This window comes from Caretta caretta, chromosome 10 (genome assembly GCF_965140235.1).
Source record: "Caretta caretta isolate rCarCar2 chromosome 10, rCarCar1.hap1, whole genome shotgun sequence".
NCBI classification, from domain to species: Eukaryota; Metazoa; Chordata; order Testudines; family Cheloniidae; genus Caretta; species Caretta caretta.
Genome location: NC_134215.1, coordinates 47,864,966 through 47,886,068, shown reverse-complemented (window position 1 = coordinate 47,886,068; position 21,103 = coordinate 47,864,966). Strand labels below are relative to the sequence as shown.

Genomic DNA, 21,103 nt, shown 5'->3' with positions numbered 1-21,103 from the left:
GGCCACGGGCTGGTTGTAAAGGGCCTGCGTTAAATTGGATGCCGATCATGGTTGGGCATTTTATGGTTCCACCTGATAGAAATTCTCTGTAGCCAGTTTAGTGAAGGACGCAGCTAAATTTCTCTTTAAAACCAAATTTTGCATTTTTTTTTCAAAATCACTTACTGGGAATTTAGATAGGTGGCCACTAATTCTGGCCCTTTGTCACCATGCCTCAGTTCCCCTGTGTGAGATGGGGATGATTACACGACCCCTCCCTAACTGCAGGTTTGGATAGATAAATGCAGTCATAGTGGAGGGATGTTAGGGGCAGGGAGCTGTCTAGAGTGGAACAAAGGGCTGGGTTGAAAGCTTAAGGAATGGTGGGAAGGTTAAAGTTGTCCTAGAGGCAGCTGAGCAGTCAGTATCTCTGCAGCACCAGGCGTGGGAAGGTTGGGAGAACAGAGGGACGGTCAGCGGCTAGAGCCAGCTCTGCTCTTTTGAGGGCAGTATGTGTGCAGAACCCTGCTGATGACCTTGAGGTGTGTTTTTGTGGTTGAAGCACTGGCTTTGGACTCCCCAGCTCAGGGTTCAACGTCTAGTTCTGCTGCCATATTCTTGGGTGACCATGACCATGTCACAGCCTCTCTATGCCTCAGTTTCCACAGGTGTAAAATAGGGATAAAATTCCTCCCTGCATCTTGTGTCATCACAGGTGCCGACTCCATGGGTGCTCTGGGGCTGGAGCACCCATGGGAAAAAAAATGGTGGGTGCTGAGCACCCACTGGCAACCCAGTGCCTCCTGCCTTCCAGGGGGCCTTGCCCATCAGCACCTCCCGCTCCCTGTGCCTCCCACCCACCACGAACAGTTCTTGCCTCTGTGCTCCCAGCCAGGAGGGCAGGTACCTGGGGCTTCTTGCTTCCAGCAGAGAGATCCACAGCTGGAGTCTAGCTGGCTGCTGTACTCCTGGCAGGGACTCTGGGGGGCAGTAGGGCTCCCAGTGGGGAGCCCAGGTAGCAGCCCAAGCCAGAATAGCAGCCAGACTGGGGAATTGGCTTTCTTGTTAATTACATGGCTCCCCTGGAGCCACAAAATTGACAAGAACAGCTGATGTATGGAACAGTATCTACCCAGACACTCCATCATCCTAACTACATGGAGAGAAGTGCTACACCACTCCCTGCGATGGTTTTATGATGTTGCCATTGCAGGGAAGTTACTTTTCAGCACAAGTGTTCACTGTAGACAAGGTCATAGTTTTCCCCACAGCAGCACAGCCCTATGAAGATGTTTAGGAGGCTCATGGGATTATTTCCTATTCCACATCTTGTCAGATAGGAACATGCATTTTAGCTGCTGGCATCCTCCACCCTAGCATTACTGGTGCCCTCAGTGGTCCTGCTCTCTATGCACCCCTCCCCCCCCAGGCCTGCTCTGTCCCCTGCATTTGCAGTTTTCCTTCCAAGGGAGTTTTTACTGTACCATGTTTCAGAGTAGCAGCTGTGTTAGTCTGTATTTGCAAAAGGAAAATGGGTACTAGTGGCACCTTAGAGACTAGCTAATTTGAGCATAAGCTTTCGTGAGCTACAGTTCACTTCCTCGGATGCATTCGATGCTTAAATAAACTGGTTAGTCTCTAAAGGTGCCACTAGTACGTCTTTTCTTTTTACTGTACCAGGACTTTTCTAGAGCAAGGCAGGTTGGATGGAGGATGCTGGCTACAGAGGTCATCAGAGCACAGCTGCAGCGTCCCTTCCCCACACTGTATGGGGTGTCATGCAGCAGAGTTTTCTGACCAAGATAGTGCAGGAAGTTGTTTAAGTGATGTTGGCTGGGCCACTGTATAAATAAGCCAAGCCCTACTGAAGCACCGCAGGGCCAGGACTATGACTTATGCCTGGCCACTGAAGTTATACCAGGGATGAGTTTGGTCCACTGGTAGCTTGTTCTCATAAGCAATAATGCTACCCTAGACTTGACCAGGTGTAAATTCCAGCTGGAGGAAGCTTATCTGCACTTGGCTGTTGAGCTTGCCAACTTTAAAATAAAATGGTTGAGTGGGGTATTGTGAGGGGCTAGTTGCCCTGACAGTGATACCCTGGTACATAGTGAGGCAGGGAGCCCCTCCCACTCCACAGCCACACTAGTTATAGCGTGGGTGTCTCCCCTCGAGGTGGAATTTATACCTTTCTATCTAGGATAGGCCTGCTGTTAGATCGGTTCTCAGCATTCTGGCTGCCTCTAGCTGTTGTCACCAGTGACTTCCAGCCGTGACTCCCCCTGCAAATGAAGGCAGACTGCTTTTGTTTGGAGAAGGACTACAGGTAGCAGGTGTTAGATCCCAAGCAGCTCAGGACAGCACTGCCAACATTTCACATTAACAGCTCAACTCTGTTGCCAGGAGAGAGGCTAACTCTGCACTCATCCCCCCACTGTGTGAATAGTAATCATTGCAGTGTCAGTTCATGAGAGGACCAGCTGGTTGAGGTACCCCCACAGCACAGAAAGCATCACTCCCACCCATTAAGAAGTCAGCACTGACCAGACTCAAGTCCATTTATGGGTTTATTTTACATGACACAGAAGGGCCAAGTCACATGGCAGCACCAGCCATTGCACGGCTGCGGTTTTTGTATATGAAGCAGATGGTCAGAGTCATGGAGGCCAAACCAATAGCAGCAGCCACCAAGCTCAGCCCAAGCACCAGCCCAGGAGTCTCTTCTGCACCTGTAGGAAAGATCTGTGGTTAGAATGGGAACCAGGCACTTTTCCAGCTTTAGTGAAATTGCTGGGTGTTTGCATCCTACATAAGCAAGCCAGTTATTCCCTCTTTTGTAGGCAGGCATCTGATTTTTCCCTTCTTAAGTGTAGTGCTTAGCACTTCATGGACTTTCATCTTGAAATCTCCAGTCAGTTTTGAATTCTTATCCTGTACTCGAGAGCACAAGCTGAGACGGGTTGCAAGGTGTCAGCCACCCTTTAAGTACACTCACCCCTCTTATCTAGAGATTAACAAAAATATTGACTAGTACCAGACCCAGGGACTGTCTGCTTAAATACACCCTCTCAGAGTCACAGCAGACCACTGAATTACTGAGTAATCTCTTTCAACCAGTTGCATCTACATGCATTTCCTTAGTTTGCTTATGAGACTCATTGGACTGATCCAAGGCTGACTAAAAAAGTCTATACACACACCTGACATCTGCTTCCCCCCACCTCCTGCACCACTAGGCCAGTAATTTCCTTTTTTGACAGTTATTGATCAAGAACAAATGTCAAACCAATTCATGCTGCCTACTCCCTATAACCCTATTGTCTTCTAGACGCCTACCTGTAAGATACGGCACAATCAGTTTGTAATAAAGTTAGGCTGACTAGTCCGATTTCCCAGGCCTTTGGTTCCCCTTCTTAAAGCTTGGTGCAAACGTAGTGCCTATCTAGTCCTCTGGGACCTCATCTCAGAGTGCATGGAGGACGAGTGATCACTAACGGTTCAGAGATGGTTTCAGCTAGTTCCGTAGGATAGATATCAGGCCCTGCCAACTAGAATACAGCTCAATACTTTCTATCCTGTTCTTTACCTACTTTGGCTTGTGTTCCTTCCACCTTGTTAATAGTGGTGTTGAGTATCTGGTCACTGTTAACCTTTTTAATGGTGACTGAAGCAAAATAGGCACTAGACACCTCAGCCTTCTTGATGTCATCCCTTATTAGATCCCCTTCCCACTAAGGAAAGGGCAGCCCCTTTCCTTAGTCTCTTGCTCCTAGTGTATTTTCAGAATGGCTTTTTGCCTTTTATGTCCCTTGGCAGGTGTAACTCATTTTGAGCCTTAGTCCGATTTTGTCCCTACATGCTTGTGCTAGTCTTTTGTACTCCTTAGCATTTTTAGGACATTAAAGAGCTCTTGATGGAGCCATAGTGACCTTACTCTACCTTTCCTTTAAATTGGGATAGTTTGCAGGTGTGCTTGTAATATTTCTCCTTGAGAAATTGCTTGCTCTTCTGAATTCCTTTTCCCCTTAAATTTTCTTCCCTTGGGACCTTTCCCTACCTGTCTGTTAATCGGCTATTTTTGAAGTCAATTATCTTGATTCTACTGCTCTTGCCTTAGGCTTGTAAGAGATCATTGCAGGATCTCTTCCACCCCAATTGCCTTCCACCTTCTGATTTGTTACCAATGCCTCCCTGTTGGTCAGGATCAAGTCTCAGATGGCTCTCCCCAGTTACTGCCTCTACTCTCCAAAACAGAAGAGTTGTCCACACTACATTCTAAGAACTTGTTGGAAGAATTAGTCTTTGCTGTATTGGACAACCCAGATGTCTTAGAAAAGGAAGTCCCCCATTACCACCAGGTCTCCTGTTTTGATATTTCTATTATGTCCTAGAAATTCTTCATCCACTTCTTCCTGATTTGGAATCTACAATGGACCTGCACTCCCCCCCCCCCCCCCCGATATATTCTTTAGGCAGAGACATTAAACTGATCTAAGATCCAGGAGAGGACACAGAACACATTTACATCAAGAATAGACAAGGTATCCTTTTTTTAAATCCTGTCCTTCCTGAAGGAGCTATATCCATCTATAGCTACATTCCAGTCATGAGATTTCTCCCACCAAGCTGTGACATAAGTTTAGCTTATGTACTTCTACCACCAGTTTATTCCCCATACTCCTTGGACGTTGATCCACAAATCCAAGACATGATCAGATTCCCACCTTGTTAGTCCTATGACCCTACTGTAATTTTCCATGTTCCCTCCTAAATCTAGCCCTCTGTTAAGGTCACTCTATTGGTTATGTGGTATGTGTTTTGTCATAACTTCCTGGAGCAGGAGTCAGGCACTTCCTGTTAAACAAGCCACCCAGATTATAAATTAGTCTCAGCCACTTTAGTGCTTCAGCCCAGCTGGGGGTGGAGTCAGGAGTGGAGGATGGAGAACTTCCCTGGATTCTAGTTTGCTTCTTTTGGGTCCTCCCCACTGGTCTGACAGCCCATAGGTTTGTCCTGGCAAAGCCATTTACTCAGTGTTCCCTTGGGTTGCAGGGCTGAGCCTGGTGGTTGGAGGGAGTTTTCACTTTTCATAAAAGGCCCAATGCCCTGAAGGTGCATGGATTACTACTATACAAGTTAAGTACCTGGTGATGCTGCCTTCCCTACTTCCATTTGTTCTTCCACAAGATTCCTGGATCCCCAATAGGCATCAGTGATGAATAGGGGTCCTACCACAACATCAGCCTCCCTCAGTGAGGAGTCACCTGTATTGAGGCAAGAGATGTTACGACATCGGTGTTGCTTCTTTTGTTATCCACATTGTGATAAAGGCAAGCTGAAGGTCCCTGGGTTGTCTAGCAGAACCCCCTTTTTTATTGAGGGGGGCCTAAACACCACACAGCCACCTATTAACTCTGATTATATAGATCCTACCATGCCTGGAGGCCACGTCTCTCTGGAAGCGCCTCCCTGACCATCTGTCCAGAGGGTTCACTCTCCTGGACTGTCCAGCCAGCCCACAGTTCCCAGTCTCACAGCACCTGCAGATGTCTCGGGTGCCTTCCACTGGAGACCAGCTGGAACAGAACAGGAACAGTCATCTACAGTGAAGAGTTCTGTTCTAGGCTGCCTGTCACTCCCCTGATGGGGTTCTAGGCTACTCACATGTTGCCTGCTTTGTTGAAGGAACAAGCCTTGTTCAAGGGATCTGGGGCTTGCTCAGCTGCAGTGACTTTCAGATGACAGGTGATGTAGATCTGGAAGGGAAGTGGGAAGAGGGGTTAGGACCATCCCAGGGGACACTAACAGCTGCTTAGCCTGGGGAAATCAACTTGGAGCAGAAATGTGGGCTCTCACCAAGTTCCTGGCATCTCCTGCAAACCTGAACACATCCACCGTGAACTGCAGTGTGTCCTGCCTGGGCCTGGGGGATATGAAGGCCGAGGTGGTGTCATCTGATCTCCCGTCCACCAGGCACCTACACACAAGAAACAAGGGTCAGTAAGAGTCCCTGATCACTCTTGTTTTAGTCTAGAAAGGGCTCCCAGCTCTTACCCATTAAAGTCAATGACAGCATAGCGGGGAGAGGAGTCTCTGTCTGGGCTCAGGGTGGCCACACAGCTGTCCACAAAGAGCCTCAGAGCCACATGGTTCCCAGTGTGGACATCAGCTTGGATATGCATGACCTCCCCCAGCTGGAATCCATTGGAGGGTCTCTCAGCACTCCAGTCATCTGCAAGGCAAGTTGACAGTGAGCAGGACAGACAGGCAGGCAGGGCTGGGCTGGGCTCCCCTGGAGGCTCCTCCCACCTACCATTCATCAGGTGCAGGGAGAAATCCAGCCTCTCCTCAGCAGACAGGGTAGAGCTGAAGGGAACCCACGTTGGCTTGATGGCTTTACTGCTCACGTTGTCCTTCCTGGGAGAGGAGCAAACCTCAGTCACTGAGCCAGATCCCAGATCAGGGACTGAAGGAGAGGGAGGGGATCTGAGCATGTCAGACTCTCACCTGGGGTAGTGACACTCAATGGGAATCACAGCTGGATTGGTTCTCAGGATCACTGGGTTGCTGGCAGGGGTGGGGTTATAGTTCAGGCTTGTGCTGTAAACCAGGGAGTCCGGGGTCATCTGGGAAGAACCAGACATGGAAGGGTTAACAGCACACAAGTGACATACAAAACTAGTAGGTTACAGCAAGACCTAGAGAAACATTTCTTATTAACGGAAAAGTCTTTCAACACGTGCACAACCATAGTTGTAAGGTAATAGGAACTCTGGTTTTAGGGCTCCTTCCAGAGAAGGCCAGCCAGGTAAATACTGGTGTGTACTGTAGGCTCTAGTGCTGTATAGCTCTAGTCATTGCTAGAAATAGATGCTGCACTTTCCTACAGGTAGTCATCTTATCCCCTACAGTGCAGATGAAGTCACTCTGGAAGTCAGTGAGAATCTAGCTCCCATTGGGCACTCCTTTATGCTGTTGGCCATCCTTCCCTGGGCAGGATGAATTAATCCAGCTGCCCTGGCCTATTGTTATAGGGACTCTCCCATGGCAAGAGAGATTGTGAAAGTGAGACAGGGGAAGTCCAACAGCTGGTTGCGACTATCTCTTAGCATTGCAAGCAGGGAAGCAGATCAGCATGGTGGTATCTCAAGATATGATCCAAAGAACTCTGTTTCCTTGCTGATAATACACTGGCCTACAGCCTCCCACAGCACTGGGCATCAAAGGCGCAGCAGAAAATTAAGTGGGACCCATGTGCTCTTGTCCACACCATGTACTTCTCTAAAGTTAGGGCTAAAACTACAAAAAAGCTGTGTTCTTAACTCAGGTGAGCTAACTGGGGTTCAAATAGCAGAGAAGACCTGGCACATCTTGTTTTAACCCAGGTTGCAGCTGAGATGCTACCCCAGGCTCCTCTACAAGTATTAGCCGAGCTGCTAACATAAGTTAGAAAGCCAAGCTGCTGTAACTTCACTGCTGTTTGACCCCCCAAGATAGCCAATGCCAAGTAAGAACAGCTTCTTTGAGTTTAGATACACACTAGATCAAACCCTCTAGAAGGGCACTATTGTGAGGCAAGTGTTAGACAAGGAAACCCCAAGCTAATCAAGTGACATGTGCCAGGTTCCTGCTCTCCAACTCAGATATGATATTGGGGGATCATTCACTCACTTACTCCCATTCCTTATGGGACTCCAAGGAGGGAGAGGTCACAACCCATCAGTGCATTTACTTGCATTTTCTTGTGTCTTATAGGACCAGGCCTATTCTGGCCTAAGCAAGATTTACAGCCTGTGTCCAGAGGGACATTCACACAGTGCTACCAAGCATCCCTCCCCACCCTATCTTTGGGCACTGCTTTAAAAGCACAGCTCAGGATTGTTTTGTGGGACAGGTGACATTAGGGATTCTGATGCAGCATCCACAAGGGAGGACCAGAGTTAATTCCACCCTTTGGTGCCTTTAACCCAACATTGCTTTTACACCTCATTTAGCCCCCCCAATAAAGCACAAATGGGACAAAGTGTATGAGGCTCATCTTACTCACAGGTGGTCTAGCTTGTATGAAGTTGCCTTACCTGCAAGGTGCTGCCACATTCATGGAGCCCAGCTTCAAAAGTCACCATGTTCTCTGCAGCATTAAGGGACGTGTACTGGCAGGCAGCCGGGCCAAGACTCAGGTCAGCAGCTTTGATCAGTCTCCCCATCCCAAACAGATCCCTGTGCACAGTGATCACCATCTGAGCCTCTTCACACTGCACCATGACAGGCTGCAGTGGGGACACAGCCCTGAGCTGGGAAGCATCAGGCCGAGCCCAGGGATAGGGCTGGGCAAGAGAAGGCACATGGGGCTGTCTCTGAGGGGGCTCAGCCCTGAGGTTGGGTCTCCAGATGGCTGAGTCACCCCTAGAGAAATCCCAGGGATTGTAACAGGTCACTCTACTGACTACCCAGCATAGAAGAGCAATGCCCAGACCACCCCTATACCCCATCCTTCCTGCCTGAAGCAAACCCAGTACAGAAAGAAACTGCTGCTCTGGGACCCTTTATACCCTGCACCTAAAGCTAGCTCACAGCTGCCCCAGATAATTAACACCCTCCCCCAGACTGCAGGCAGCTGGAGCCCAATCACACCCACTGCTCACACCCTGGAGCAGGGAAATGGGAGGAACAATGGGAATCAGTCCCACCTGTTGGTCAGTTCATCAGTTGTATTTTGGGAGATTCCTACCATGTTTTATTCAATTAAAGTTTAAAAGATTTTGATATGATGGAAGTGCCAGTTGTACAGTCTGCTTTGGGAATGATGGATTCCAGGGGGCTTTCCATCATGGGGCAGTGGTAGCTGCACCGGAGTTAAACTTGTAACATGGACTTGTTAAAGCCGAAGTTTGCATCCTCTCTGAAATCCACATACCCAGGCAGATCAGTTTCTGGGTCAATGGCTGGGGTGGAGATTGTGATGCAAAGTTGAGTTTATTTGACCAAAGGCATCTTCTCCAGATACAGCTCTGCCAAAGGGCATGTTTTTAAATGTGAACATTCTTATCATGAGAGTCATAGATTCCAAGGCCAGAAGAGAGAATCTCATCTGACGTTCTGACCAGCACAGGCCAGAGAACTTCCCCCAAACAATTCCTGGAGCTGATCTCTCAGAAAAACATCCAACCTGGATTTTAAAATTGCCAGTGATGGAGAATCCACCCCCCTCCCACCTTAGTAAGTTGATCCGATTGTTAATTACTCTCACTGTGAAAGATTTACATCTTATTTCCAGTCTGAATTTGTCTAGCTTCAACCTCCAGCCATTGGATGGTGTTAGACCTTTGTCTGCTAGATTGAAGAGCCAATTCATAAATATTTGTTCCCCAGGTAGATATTTATACACTGTAATCAAGTCATCCCTTAACCTTCTCTTTGTTAAGACAATAAATTGAGCTCTTTCAGACTTTCCCTATAAGACATATTTTCTAATCTGTTACTCCTTCTCGTGGCTCTTCTCTGAACCCGCTCCAATTTATCAATATCCTCCTTGAACTGGATGCAGGATTCCAGCAGCAGTCATACCAGTGCCAAATAGAGAGGCAAAGTCAAATCTGTGCTCCAATTCGAGATTTCCCTGTTTATACATCTCAGGGTCATATCTGGCTGCAGCATCACACTGGGAGCTCACCCCCAAATCTTTTTCAGAGTCACTGCTGCCCAGAATAGAGTCCCCCATTCTGTAATTATGGCTTACTCTCTTTGTTTCTAGATGTATATATTTACATTTAGACATATTCAAATGCATCTTGTTTGCTTGCGCCCAGTTTACCAAGAGATCCATATTGCTCTGTATCAGTGGCCTGTCCTCTTCATTATTTACCACTTCCCCAATTTCTGCAAAAGTTATCAGTGATGATTTGATATTTTCCTCCAGCTCATCGATGAAAATGTTAAATAGCATCTGGGACCCCACTGGAAACATGTCTGCTCAATGACAATTCCCCGTTTACGGTTTTATTTTGAGACCCCCACTCAATTAGCCAGTTTTTAATACAATGAACGTGTGATGTGCTCATTTTAAATCGTTCTAGTTTTTTAATCAATATGTCATGTGGGACCAAGTCAAACGCCTCACAGAAGTCCAAGTCTACTATGTCAGTACTGTTACCTTTCTCAACCAAACTCGCAATCTCATAAAAAAAAATCAAGTTAGTTTGACAGGATCTATTTTCCATAAGGCCATGTTGATTGGCATGATTTACATTACTCTCCTTTAGTTCTTTATTAATTGAGTCCCATATCAGCTGCTCCATTAGCTTTCTCAGAATCGCTGACAGGCCTATAATTAGCCAGGTCATCCCATTTACCCTTCATAAAAATTGGCACATTAGTTTACTTCTAGTCTTCTGAACCTTCCAGTACTCCAACACTTACTGAAAATCAAGATTAACGGTACAGCGAACTCCCCAGCCAGCGCTCTTATGTGCATAGAGATAGGTACTGCTTGGGGGGGGGTCCACCTGAAGCCAAGATCATTGGGATACCCCTGCTAAGGGCTAGTGTCCATTCCCAAAGTGCAAGTCCCTAAACTTGTCCCATCCATTCAACTTTATTGCTGGCCCTGGGGAGCAGTCCAGGGCTTGCTGGGAGCTCTGCGTGCCAGGCCAGCGTCCACAGATGAAGATAGACAGAAGGACCTGTAGTTTGGGGAAATTGCACTTGGCTGGGACCCAGAAAGACATAAATTCAAGAGTCCTCTTCTGCTGCTGCCTGTTAATATTGATGTGTATCACTCAGCTCTGATAATTGACCAGAGCTTCCTGTCCTACATTGTGAGGGACACATCTCTCATTCTACCCCATTTTACAGATCAGGTAACTTTGAGGCTGCACAAGGCTCCTTCTGGGAGAGCTCAGAATAAAATCCAGGCCATTAATATGACAGACCTCAGGGTCATCCATTGATCCATACTGGCATTTGAAATGCTCATACCAAATGCCTCTGGTCGGTTCTCCTGTCTGCAGCCATGGCTCTAACCTCTAGAGCACACTGGCAGACCAGATACAGGAGCAGAATCCAGGAAGCCTGCATCTGCTGCTGTCTAACAGCACTAGTTACAGAGCAAGTAACCTCCAGGGTAAGGGACCACCCGGTGGTTTTGAAGGGTCAAATCCTTCTGCTGAGCTACATTGTGAGTTCTGTGGTTCCAAATGAAGGAATTTCTCTTTGGGGGTCTTGGTGAAGGTTGCAGCAAAATTTCTCTTTAGTGCAACATTTGGTTTTTTCTTCAAAATCAGTCACACTAGAATTTTGTTAGGTGGCCATTCATTTTGGCTCTTTAGTTTCCCTGTGTGGAATGGGGATGATTGTATTCCCTTCAGCCACTGCAGTTTTGGGTAGATAAATTCAGGGGTGTTTGCAAAGAAGAGTGGAGAGATGTCAGGGGCTCAGAGCTTTCTCGGTCAGGACAGTCATGTGGGGAACATTAGTCTGTGTTAAAGGGTTGGAGTTGTGGCAGTAGCGTGGTTAACAGGGGAACCCCATCTGCTGTGTGGGGTGGAGGAGGGCTGGGAGAACAGAGGGACCAAGGGGCTGTTGGGAATGTAGCCAGGGGACCCCAGGGATGAAGGAGGGTCAGATACTTGTTCAGATCAGGCACTGGCTTCACATTCACCAGAGCAGGGTACAGCTCTGGTTCTGCCACTGTCTTCTTCTGTGACCGTGCCCAAGTCATTCTGTATCAGTTTCCACACATGTGAAATAGAGAGAATAGTTCCTCACTCCCACAACACTGTCAGGGTATCTTCACTAATATTAGCAAAGTGTTCATATAGTATGGTGATGGGGCTGTGTAAGCACCTTGCTGGAGGCATCAGTGGCTGCCCTCGGGCGCCACCTCCAGTGTTAGACTCATGGAGAGCCCGGACAACCCTTCTACCCCTTGAGAGGCTAGGTAAGGGGCACTAGTCTTAAACAGAAACAACGAGGAATCTTTATGGCACCTTAGTGACTAACGAATTTATCTGGGCCTAAGCTTTCGTGGGCTAGAACCCACTTCATCAGATGCAAGTGGGTTATAGCCCACGAAAGCTTATACCCAAATAAATTTGTTAGTCTCTAAGGTGCCATAAGGATTCCTCATTGTTTTTGCTGTTACAGACTAACATGGCTACCCCTCTGAAACCTGTCTTAAATAGCAAACACCTTGGTAGCTACCCTCAGGTCCAGGCCTAAGCAGTCAAAGGGTAGAGGTATGCGTTTGAATTTAAGGACTCCAAGTGCTAGCAAATCCTCCAGTGCTCCTGCTAAGCGGTACCGAGGGTTCATCATCCCCTCTTGTAAATATTGGCATCTTCTGTTCAGTTTCAATGTGGTTACTTCAGCTCCCAGATCTCTTACGTCTTCATCTGTTAAGAAGGCCCCTGTGTCTGCAGTCTCCTCCCCATGTAGGAGCTGCTGAGCCAACTCACTCACTGCTGATCTCTCTTACTCTCCCCACTCTCTGGAAGAACTCTGGGCCCTGGAGAACACACACACACAATTGATGCTAGAGCAGCATACCTCATTTTCCTTTCTTTTTGCGAAGACCAGGCCAAAAATGGCCCTGACCCATTGTTCCTAGTTTCAGAGCTGTACATCACAGCGAGTGACATTTCCCTCTCCTCCCCCATGCACTAGCTCTGCCAGGGCCGGCTCAGGTCGCTGAAGAACCTGTTAATGGAAACGGGTTGGCACTGTAACAAGAGTTTTCTAAAAAAAGCAAAAATCAGCCCCTGTAGAGGGCAAGTTTTAGTCAGCACAGAGTTCTTCTCTGGATGTGTGAGCAGTGCCTAGTTAAGCAGCTTGCTGACCTGGGACAGACCTCTTTCACCAATGGCATTTAAATCTAATCAGGCTTCAGCGCCGAAGGTGGTTTAAGCAGGTTACGCTAGACCAACACGCGGACAAGCCAAGGCGTTTCAGTGAGCACAGGGCCACATTCATCACGAATGCCTGCCTACAGCAGTCATACTAGGGATAGGCCTGGGCCATTATTAACCTGATGGCATTGCTGCCACAACTCAGAGTGCTGTGAATAGATACAGAGTGTTGTCAGTACTCAGCCCTGGGCCCTGTTTGAAAGGGGAGTAGTGGCTAGGAGCGGGAGGGTTTCCCCCAGTAGTCTGGGGAAAGGGCTCTAGGATCTTGCAGTTGACAGGGAGCAGCTCAGAGAGAGAGGAGGGAGTCTCCTTTAATATTTGTCCATTACATGGCATGACCAGCAGTTCAGCTGTTCATATAGAGGAGGATAATGCCACATACAGCCTCTGTGCTCCCTGGCGGGGGGGGGAAGAAATCTCATTGAAATACCCCAGAGGGACAAAGTCAGGCAAGCCCTGAGTTAAAACTGGCAAGAAATATTCGTGACAAGAAGGGGTTCTACAACTTTATCAGACAAAAGGAAGCCCAGGGCCTGCTGCTCATTGGAGGTGGTGAGCTGGTAATAGAAGATAAGAAGGTAGAACTGCTCAATGCTGCCTTTCTTCAGACCCAAAAATAACGTGACTAGATAACTAGCGAAGTTCCACTTTATTGTCTAGGGTAAGTAAAGAATACATGGGAGATTGAATTCATTCAAATTAGTCAAACAGGGTCTGAGGTCACTCAGCCCAGAGCCACAGGTGATATTTGTCCACTCAGGGAGGACAGGAGAGGTCCTGGCCACCTGAAGAGCTAACAGTGTTCCTCTTTAAAAAAGGAGGAGCTGGGGGAACCATACAGACCAGTCAGCCTGACCTTGATACCTGGGACGCTACTAGGCCAATGTATAAAACATTCCATTTGCATGTAGCTAGAGGATGAAGGGGTAAGACTAGCAGCCAGCATGGATTTACCAAGAACAAAATCACAAACCAACTGGATTTCCTTCTTTGACAAGGTAACTGGTTGGACGGAGGAGGGAAATGCAGTGGATAAAAATATACCTGGACTTAAGCAAATGTCAGGTGGGACTGTGGCTAAAGCAAGCTGGAGAAACGCAGGCTCAGTAGAACTACCATTAGATACATAATGGTCAAACAACTGCAAAACCATGACTATTTACGGAATGACATTGAAGTGTCAGGTCTTGCAGGGGGTTCCTTAGGACTCTGTTCTGGGGCTAGTGTTATTTAACATTAGGGAGCTGAACCTAGGAGTAGAGGTATGGCTCACGTTTGCAGATGAGACAAAGCTGGGTTGTCAACAGTGCTGAATCTGTAATGAAAGATGCCTTGTAATGAAAAGCTCAAGCTTTTTTTTTGAACTTCCATAACCAAATGCAGCAATCCCAGAGATATTGGGGCTCTGAACTGCCAAGCCTAGAAGTGCCAGGGCTCAGCCCTCAAACAAATTAAGCACTGGTTGTAAACACTCTGGAGGATAGAACTAAAATTTAGAGGGATCTTGATAAATTGGAGATGTAGGCAAGAGACAAAACAAAATTCACTAACGTTTAAGATGCTATACTTAGGGAAGACAAACCAAATGCACAAATACAGAGTGGGGGAATAACTGGCTTGTCAGCAGCACTGCTGAGAAGAACTGGGGAGTGTGGTGGATCACAACCACATCAGGAGTCAACCAGGCAATACTGTCCTCTCCCCTCCAAGAAAAACCCCATGCAATTTTAGGTTGCATAAACAGATAATATGCAAGTACCACTACTTACAGCTGGCTAGGCCTAAGCTGGAATACTATGTCCAATTTTGGACAGAGCTGCATAGAAAGGATGTGGAGAAACTGAAAAGGATCCAGAGGCAAGAAAAAAAAAGTCAAAGGGATAGAATATAAGCCATTGAGCAAAGGCTGAAGGAACTGGGTATGTTTTGTTTGGAAAAGAGGAGATTAAGGGGGGGGAAATATGACAGTAGTCTTCAAATACTTGAAAGGCTGCCATAAAAAAGGCTGGATAAAAATTCTCTTGTGCCAGAGGGCAGGAGAAGAGGCAATGGGTTCAAATTACAGCAAAGTAGAATTAAATCTCAAAAAAATTCTTAACAGAACGACAATGGAACAGACTGGGGAAGTCATGGAAACTTTCAGAGGTTTTCAAAAGAGGCTGGATAGCTATCCACAGGCTCCAACTCTGGGTGATCCAGCCCTGGAGCACCCATTGGAGGGAGAGAGGGGAGAAGAGTGAGCACCCACCAGCAGGCCCCTGATCAACTCTTGCCTCTCCCTCCAGCACCTCCTGCCTACCAATGGGCACCGCTGGTCAGCTCCTCCCCTTCTAGTGCCTCCCACCTGCTGTGGTCAGCTGTTCAGCAGCATGCAGGAGGTGCTGGGGAGCAGTGAGGGTGGGGCATGGAGGAGTGGAGCAGGGGTCAAGCACCCACCAGCAATTCAGAAAGCCAGCACCTCTGTAGCCATCTGTCTTGGCTGGAAAAGCACTGGTCTAAACCATCCTTCTCATTTGCAGACCCTTAAATTTTTAATGGAGGTGTGGATCCCTTTGGGGATCTGTCTGCAGACCCCCAGGGGTTCATGGACTATAGTTTTCAAACTCCTGCACCTTAGGAGCACCTAAGTGCATGGAGCAGCTTGTCTCTTTTCCCCCTTACCCACAGAACAGAAGACCCCTCCCGCACCCATTAGGAAATCAGCACTGACCAGATGAGACATTTTGTAGTTTTATTTTATGTTAGACAGAAGGTGCCAGTCACACAGTTCCAGCAGTGGTACAGCTGTGGTTTTTGTATATGAAGCAAATGGCAAGAACCATGGAGGCTAAAGCTATGGCAGCTGCCACCAAGGTCAGTCCCAGCTCCAGCCCAGGATTCTCCTCTGCACCTACAGGAAGAGGTCAGTGGTTAGAACTGGAATTGGAGCTTGTTGGTGCAGACACCCCACCACAGATTAGGAAGTGGTAAGTTCTTGTTTGTGCTGTTCAGCTATTGCTCAGCTTTGTGGACCTGATCCTTCATATTGATTTTGTTGACTAGTGTTTTAGTCAAGACCAGCTGGAGTCAACTGGAATCTGGATTCTAGAGTTGCGGGTTTTAGGACACCTTTTGGTGCAACTAATCAGCTGAGCTGCAGGGGGGCATTGCTACTAGTCTAGAGATTTCTCTGCAGTGTCTAAGAGGGCATGCCCCTGGATTTAGTTTGCTCTTTTGCTTTCCAGCTGCTGCCCACAGGCTGGATAGCACTAGATTTGTCCTTGAAAGGTCCATTATTCAAGGTTCTCTTGAGGTGGAAAGCATCCCCCAAAAGATTCATAACATATGCTCCCAGGGTACACGGCTGGTTCTTATAACCTAGATGATACCTGGTGCTGCCACCTTCCTGGTTTCCATTTGATCTTCTACAACATCCCTGGATTCTTGGTAGGCATCAAGGATGAATAGGGGTCCAACCACAACATCAGCCTCTCCTACCCTCACTGAGGAGTCACCTGTATTGACAAGAGGAATTACCAGAGAATTCATCGACATTACTGCTCTTTTCCTCCTAAAAAGAGGATGACAACCAAACAGTGGGTTTGGCTAAGAGAAACATTTGGGCTCAGCTCCCTATTAGCTATGTAGGATATACAGCCTACCATGTCTGGAGGCCACATCTCTCTGGAAGCGCCTCCTTGGCCATCTGTCCAGAGGGCTGCCTCTCCCAGACTGTCCAAGCAATGCACAGTTCCCAGTCTCACAGCACCTGCAGATGTCTCTGGTGCCTTCCACTGGAGCCCAGCTGGAACAGAAGGAGAAGGGGCAGGGTCACTTACAGTAAGACTTGTCCTCTCCAGGCTGCTGATCCCACCAGCCCCCAAACCACCTCCATGGGGTTCTACTCCAGCTACTCACATGTTGCCTGCTTTGTTGAAGGAACAGGCCTTGTTCAAGGGATCTGGGGCTTGCTCAGCTGCAGTGACTTTCAGATGACAGGTGATGTAGATCTGGAAGGGAAGTGGGAAGAGGGGTTAGGACCATCCTAGGGGACACTCACTAACACCAGTTTAGCCTGGGGAAAGCAACTTGGAGCAGAAATGTGGGCGCTCACCAAGTTCCTGGCATCTCCTGCAAACCTGAACACATCCACCATGAACTGCAGCGTGTCCTGCCTGGGCCTGGGGGATATGAAGGCCGAGGTGGTGTCATCTGATCTCCCATCCACCAGGCATCTACACACAAGAACTCTCGTTAGTAAGATCCCACAGACTTGAGGTAGATTCCAAACTAGAAAGGGTTGCCACCTCTTACCCATTGAAGTCAATGACAGCATAGCGGGGAGAGGAGTCCCTGTCTGGGCTCAGGGTGGCCACACAGCTGTCCACAAAGAGCCTCAGAGCCACATGGTTCCCAGTGCTGACATCAGCTTGGATATGCATGACTTCCCCCAGCTGGAATCCATTGGAGGGTCTCTCAGCACTCCAGTCATCTGGAAGGCAAGTTCACAGTGAGCAGGACAGACAGGCAGGGCTGGGCTCCCCTGAAGGGACCTCCCACCTACCATTCATCAGGTGCAGGGAGAAATCCAGCCTCTCCTCAGCAGACAGGGTGGAGCTGAAAGGAACCCATGTTGGCTTGATGGCTTTACTGCTCACATTGTCCTTCCTGGGAGGAGGAGCAAACCTCAGTCACTGAGCCAGATTCCAGAAGGGGAGGGAGGGGATCTGAGCATCTCAGACTCTCACCTGGGGTAGTGACACTCAATGGGAATCACAGCTGGATTGGTTCTCAGGATCACTGGGTTGCTGGCAGGGGTGGGGTTATAGTTCAGGCTTGTGCTGTAAACCAGGGAGTCTGGGGTCATCTGGGAAGGAGCAGACATAGAAGGGTTAACAGCACACAACTGACATAGAAAACTACAGTACTAGGTTCAGCAAGACCTAGAGAGATTTTTTCCTATTAACAGGATGTCTTTCAGCACATGCCCAACTCATGCAATAACCATTGCTGGAAGGTAACAGAATCATTAGAGCTTTTTGAGCTCACTCCCCCAGAATGGCTGCCTGGGGACTCCTGATGGGCACTGTCGGGCCTAATTCTGCACAGCTGTGGTCACCACAGCTACTGCTTCTAGCAGCGTTCAGCCATCATGTAGGATATGCTGTTTTCCCTTACAGGAAGGAAGCATTCTGGAAGACAGTCAACATCTAGCATCCTTTGGCCACTCCAGTTCTGCTGTCTGTCATCTCTCTCTGGGAGGAGTGCAGCTGTTGTGGCTTCTTGAAATAGGGACTCTTAGTGGAGGAGATTATTGCAAGGGCATGACTCAGCTCACTGTTCTCTCAGTGGAGAGGACGTTACTCAAAGGGGAAGCTCTGACAGCTAGTAGCTGCCGCTGAGCACTGCAAGCGGGGGAAACCAGTAACAGAAGCTATGGACTCAAGTCATTAAGCATCCTAGATGTTAATATCAGACTGGCATAGAGTCACCCATCACCCACACTACTGTGCATTACAGAAAGTTAGCTGGGGCCTGCATGATGAGGGGGATCAGGATACTTATCTGAACCATTGGAGTTCCAGGCTTCTATGAAGCTGCCTTACCTGCAAGGTGCTGCCACATTCATGGAGCCCAGCTATAAAGGTCACGGTGTTCTCCACAGCATTAAGGGACGTGTACTGGCAGGCAGCCAGGCCAAGACTCAGGTCAGCAGCTTTGATCAGTCTCCCCGTCCCAAACAGATCCCTGTGCACAGTGATCACCATCTGAGCCTCCTCACACTGCACCATGACAGGCTGCAGCACGGACACAGCCCTGAGCTGGGAAGTATCAACCTGAGCCCAGGGGTAGGGCTGGGCAAGAGAGGACACATGGGTTTCTCTGCGAGGGGGCTCAGCCCTGGGGGTGGGTCTCCAGATGGCTGAGTCACTCCTAGAGAAATCCCAGGGATTGTAACAGGTCACCCCACTGACCACCCAGCACAGGAGAACAAAGCCCAGATTGCTTCTGTACCCCATTCTGCCTCCTACAGCAAACCCAGCATGAAGAGAAACTGCTGCTCTGGGCCCTTTATACCCTGACCTAAAGCCAGCTCACAGCTGCCTCAGGTAATTAATTCCCCAGACTCACCCTGGGAGCAGGGAAATAATGAATGGGAATTAATGCCAACTGGGAGTTGTTATCATTTGTGTTTTAGGAAACCGCCTACGTGGTTTCAGCCAATTAATAGCTAACAGACTTTGATGCTGATGGGAACTATCAGTTATGTAGCGTGTGATACTGATGACGGATTCCAGATGGAATTTTTGTATGTTATGAATCTTGTGCTGTGAGTGGGAAGCATTTAGTCCAACTGATTTGCTGATGAAATAGCTTAAATCACAGTCTTAAAGATTTATTAGCTTTAGTCTTCACCTCGTGCTCATAAAAGACAGTGCAACTGAGCAAATATGACTCTGTGCTGTTTGGAAAGCTGCCTCAGGGTGAGAAATGCTCCTTACTGCATAGACACCACAAATGGCCCAGGACAGGAATAGCGAGGAAGTGATGCACATCAGATCTGCGGAGCCCTGGTGAAGCTGAGATGGAGCCCCACAACTGAAACAAGAGCAGCTCAGGAAGGAAGTGTTTTGGCAGATCCCTGAGGAATCCAGGAGCGGGATCTCAAGGACGTCTTGCTGGGAACAGCGGTTGTGCGTCGTCTGGGAAGCACTGGCAATCAAAATGCCTCTGAATGCACTGTGTGCTCATGTGAGCATTCGTAAATTAGGACTTGGATGGGCAGATGGATCAAGGAACATCAGCAAAAAAAAACAAACCAACCCAGACTGTTTAGGAGAGTGCTGTGTTCCTGGAAGCAGCCTATCTCATAATGCTCCTTGGCCCACACATCCTCAGAGGAATCCTAAATCACTTTGAGGACCTGGGCCTGAAATTTTCCAGAGTAAGTGAGACGCATGAGGCATGGAACCCGGAGCTCAGTGCCTGCAAGCCAGAGCAGCCCAGGCCCAGAACTCCACCCAGCTCCCTGCCTGCCAGACAGTGGAGTTTCCTTTAACAGCAGGATTTCTCCTTTAACAGCAGGATTTCTGTCCGTCTCTCTCACATCCTCCCGAGCAAATAGGATGTGCCTTGGGGCATGAGGCAGATAACGGAACCAAAACAGCCATTGTAGCGAGTCCAGTGTTGCAGCTGGGTGTGGAGAAGTGCCCCACCCGTCACCCCTCCCTGTTGGGTGGTGAGATACCCCATGTTCTCCATTGGATGGGAGACAGTTTGACATCCCTGTTGGTTGGTCTGACCCTAGTCCGCCATACCCCATACTTGGTCCATCCTCTCTGGGCTCAGGCATTATCCTGGTGCTCATTTCTTGGGGGCATAGCTGTGCCCCACCCATGAGGTCCTGAAGTGTGGAGATCAAACTCAGGGCTCTCATTCAGCAGTAAAGACAAGGGCACGGACTCTTGAAGGTATCTGGACATCTACCTCCCAGCTAGATGCCTAAATACCTTTGAGGATCTGGGCACAGAGCAGGATCTGGGCCTACTTCTCCTCTGCCTGGCACCTTATCAGAACAGTAGCATTTTCCACCCACTTGGCATGGGCATAAGCGACTACACAAGGGGACAGTCAGGCCCTGATTCTTGTTGCCTGATTCTAATCCTGAGATTCCCCTGTGTGTAGCATAAAGAGTTTTTAAAGGGGAAGGCAATGACCCCCTGACAATACCTGCCATAGAGGGGGCATCCCTGGCTGCTACAGAGCTGGGGTAATGGCTGTACGCTAGCCCTGCTCCCGGTCCCAACGACAGGGGCCATCCTGGTGGCAGGAAAGGGTAAGCCAAGGGTAGGGAGGGGGTATGGCTGAACTGTACCCTGCTATGGCTATTTTTCCGCTTGCTGGGGTCCCAGGAAATACAGTGTAACTTAGCACAGGCTGCTCAGACTTTCATCAGCGCCTGGCCAGCCCCCAAATACGGCAGGCCAGCTGTGGCTGAAAGCCAACTTTGCCTTCCCCTCTGTTTCTGGCCCAAGTGGAGCTGCGAATCAGGACCTTGGCCTCTTGTGTAGTAATGACAAGAGCCCGCTGCCCCTGCAGTGCTGATGTATTGCCAAAGTACAGAAAAGGGGCACCCATGAACCTTTCCTCCATTAGCCTGGACTTCCCCCAACCTACTGACTGCTATTCCTACCTACATGCCTCCAGCTTTCACCCTGACCACACCACACGATCCATCG

General features: G+C 48.6%; 2 protein-coding genes across 2 annotated transcripts; both read right to left on the bottom strand.

Annotated features, from left to right (window-relative positions):
- Window positions 1-2,528: 2,528 nt before the first annotated feature.
- Window positions 2,529-8,471, bottom strand: LOC142073481 (zona pellucida sperm-binding protein 3-like). The gene is made up of 9 exons (XM_075133324.1): window positions 8,058-8,471; window positions 6,487-6,605; window positions 6,293-6,396; window positions 6,034-6,211; window positions 5,836-5,956; window positions 5,644-5,735; window positions 5,413-5,555; window positions 5,124-5,243; window positions 2,529-2,708 (listed from the first exon to the last, which is right to left on the bottom strand). Exons 1-9 carry the CDS (start codon window positions 8,469-8,471, stop codon window positions 2,575-2,577), a joined length of 1,425 nt encoding a protein of 474 aa, XP_074989425.1. The 3' UTR covers window positions 2,529-2,574.
- Window positions 8,472-15,601: 7,130 nt separating this feature from the next.
- On the bottom strand, window positions 15,602-18,923 carry LOC125644151 (zona pellucida sperm-binding protein 3-like). The gene is made up of 9 exons (XM_048867672.2): window positions 18,470-18,923; window positions 17,612-17,730; window positions 17,428-17,531; window positions 17,178-17,355; window positions 16,978-17,098; window positions 16,782-16,873; window positions 16,526-16,668; window positions 16,253-16,378; window positions 15,602-15,774 (listed from the first exon to the last, which is right to left on the bottom strand). Exons 1-9 carry the CDS (start codon window positions 18,881-18,883, stop codon window positions 15,644-15,646), a joined length of 1,428 nt encoding a protein of 475 aa, XP_048723629.2. The 5' UTR covers window positions 18,884-18,923; the 3' UTR covers window positions 15,602-15,643.
- Between the last annotated feature and the right edge of the window lie 2,180 nt (window positions 18,924-21,103).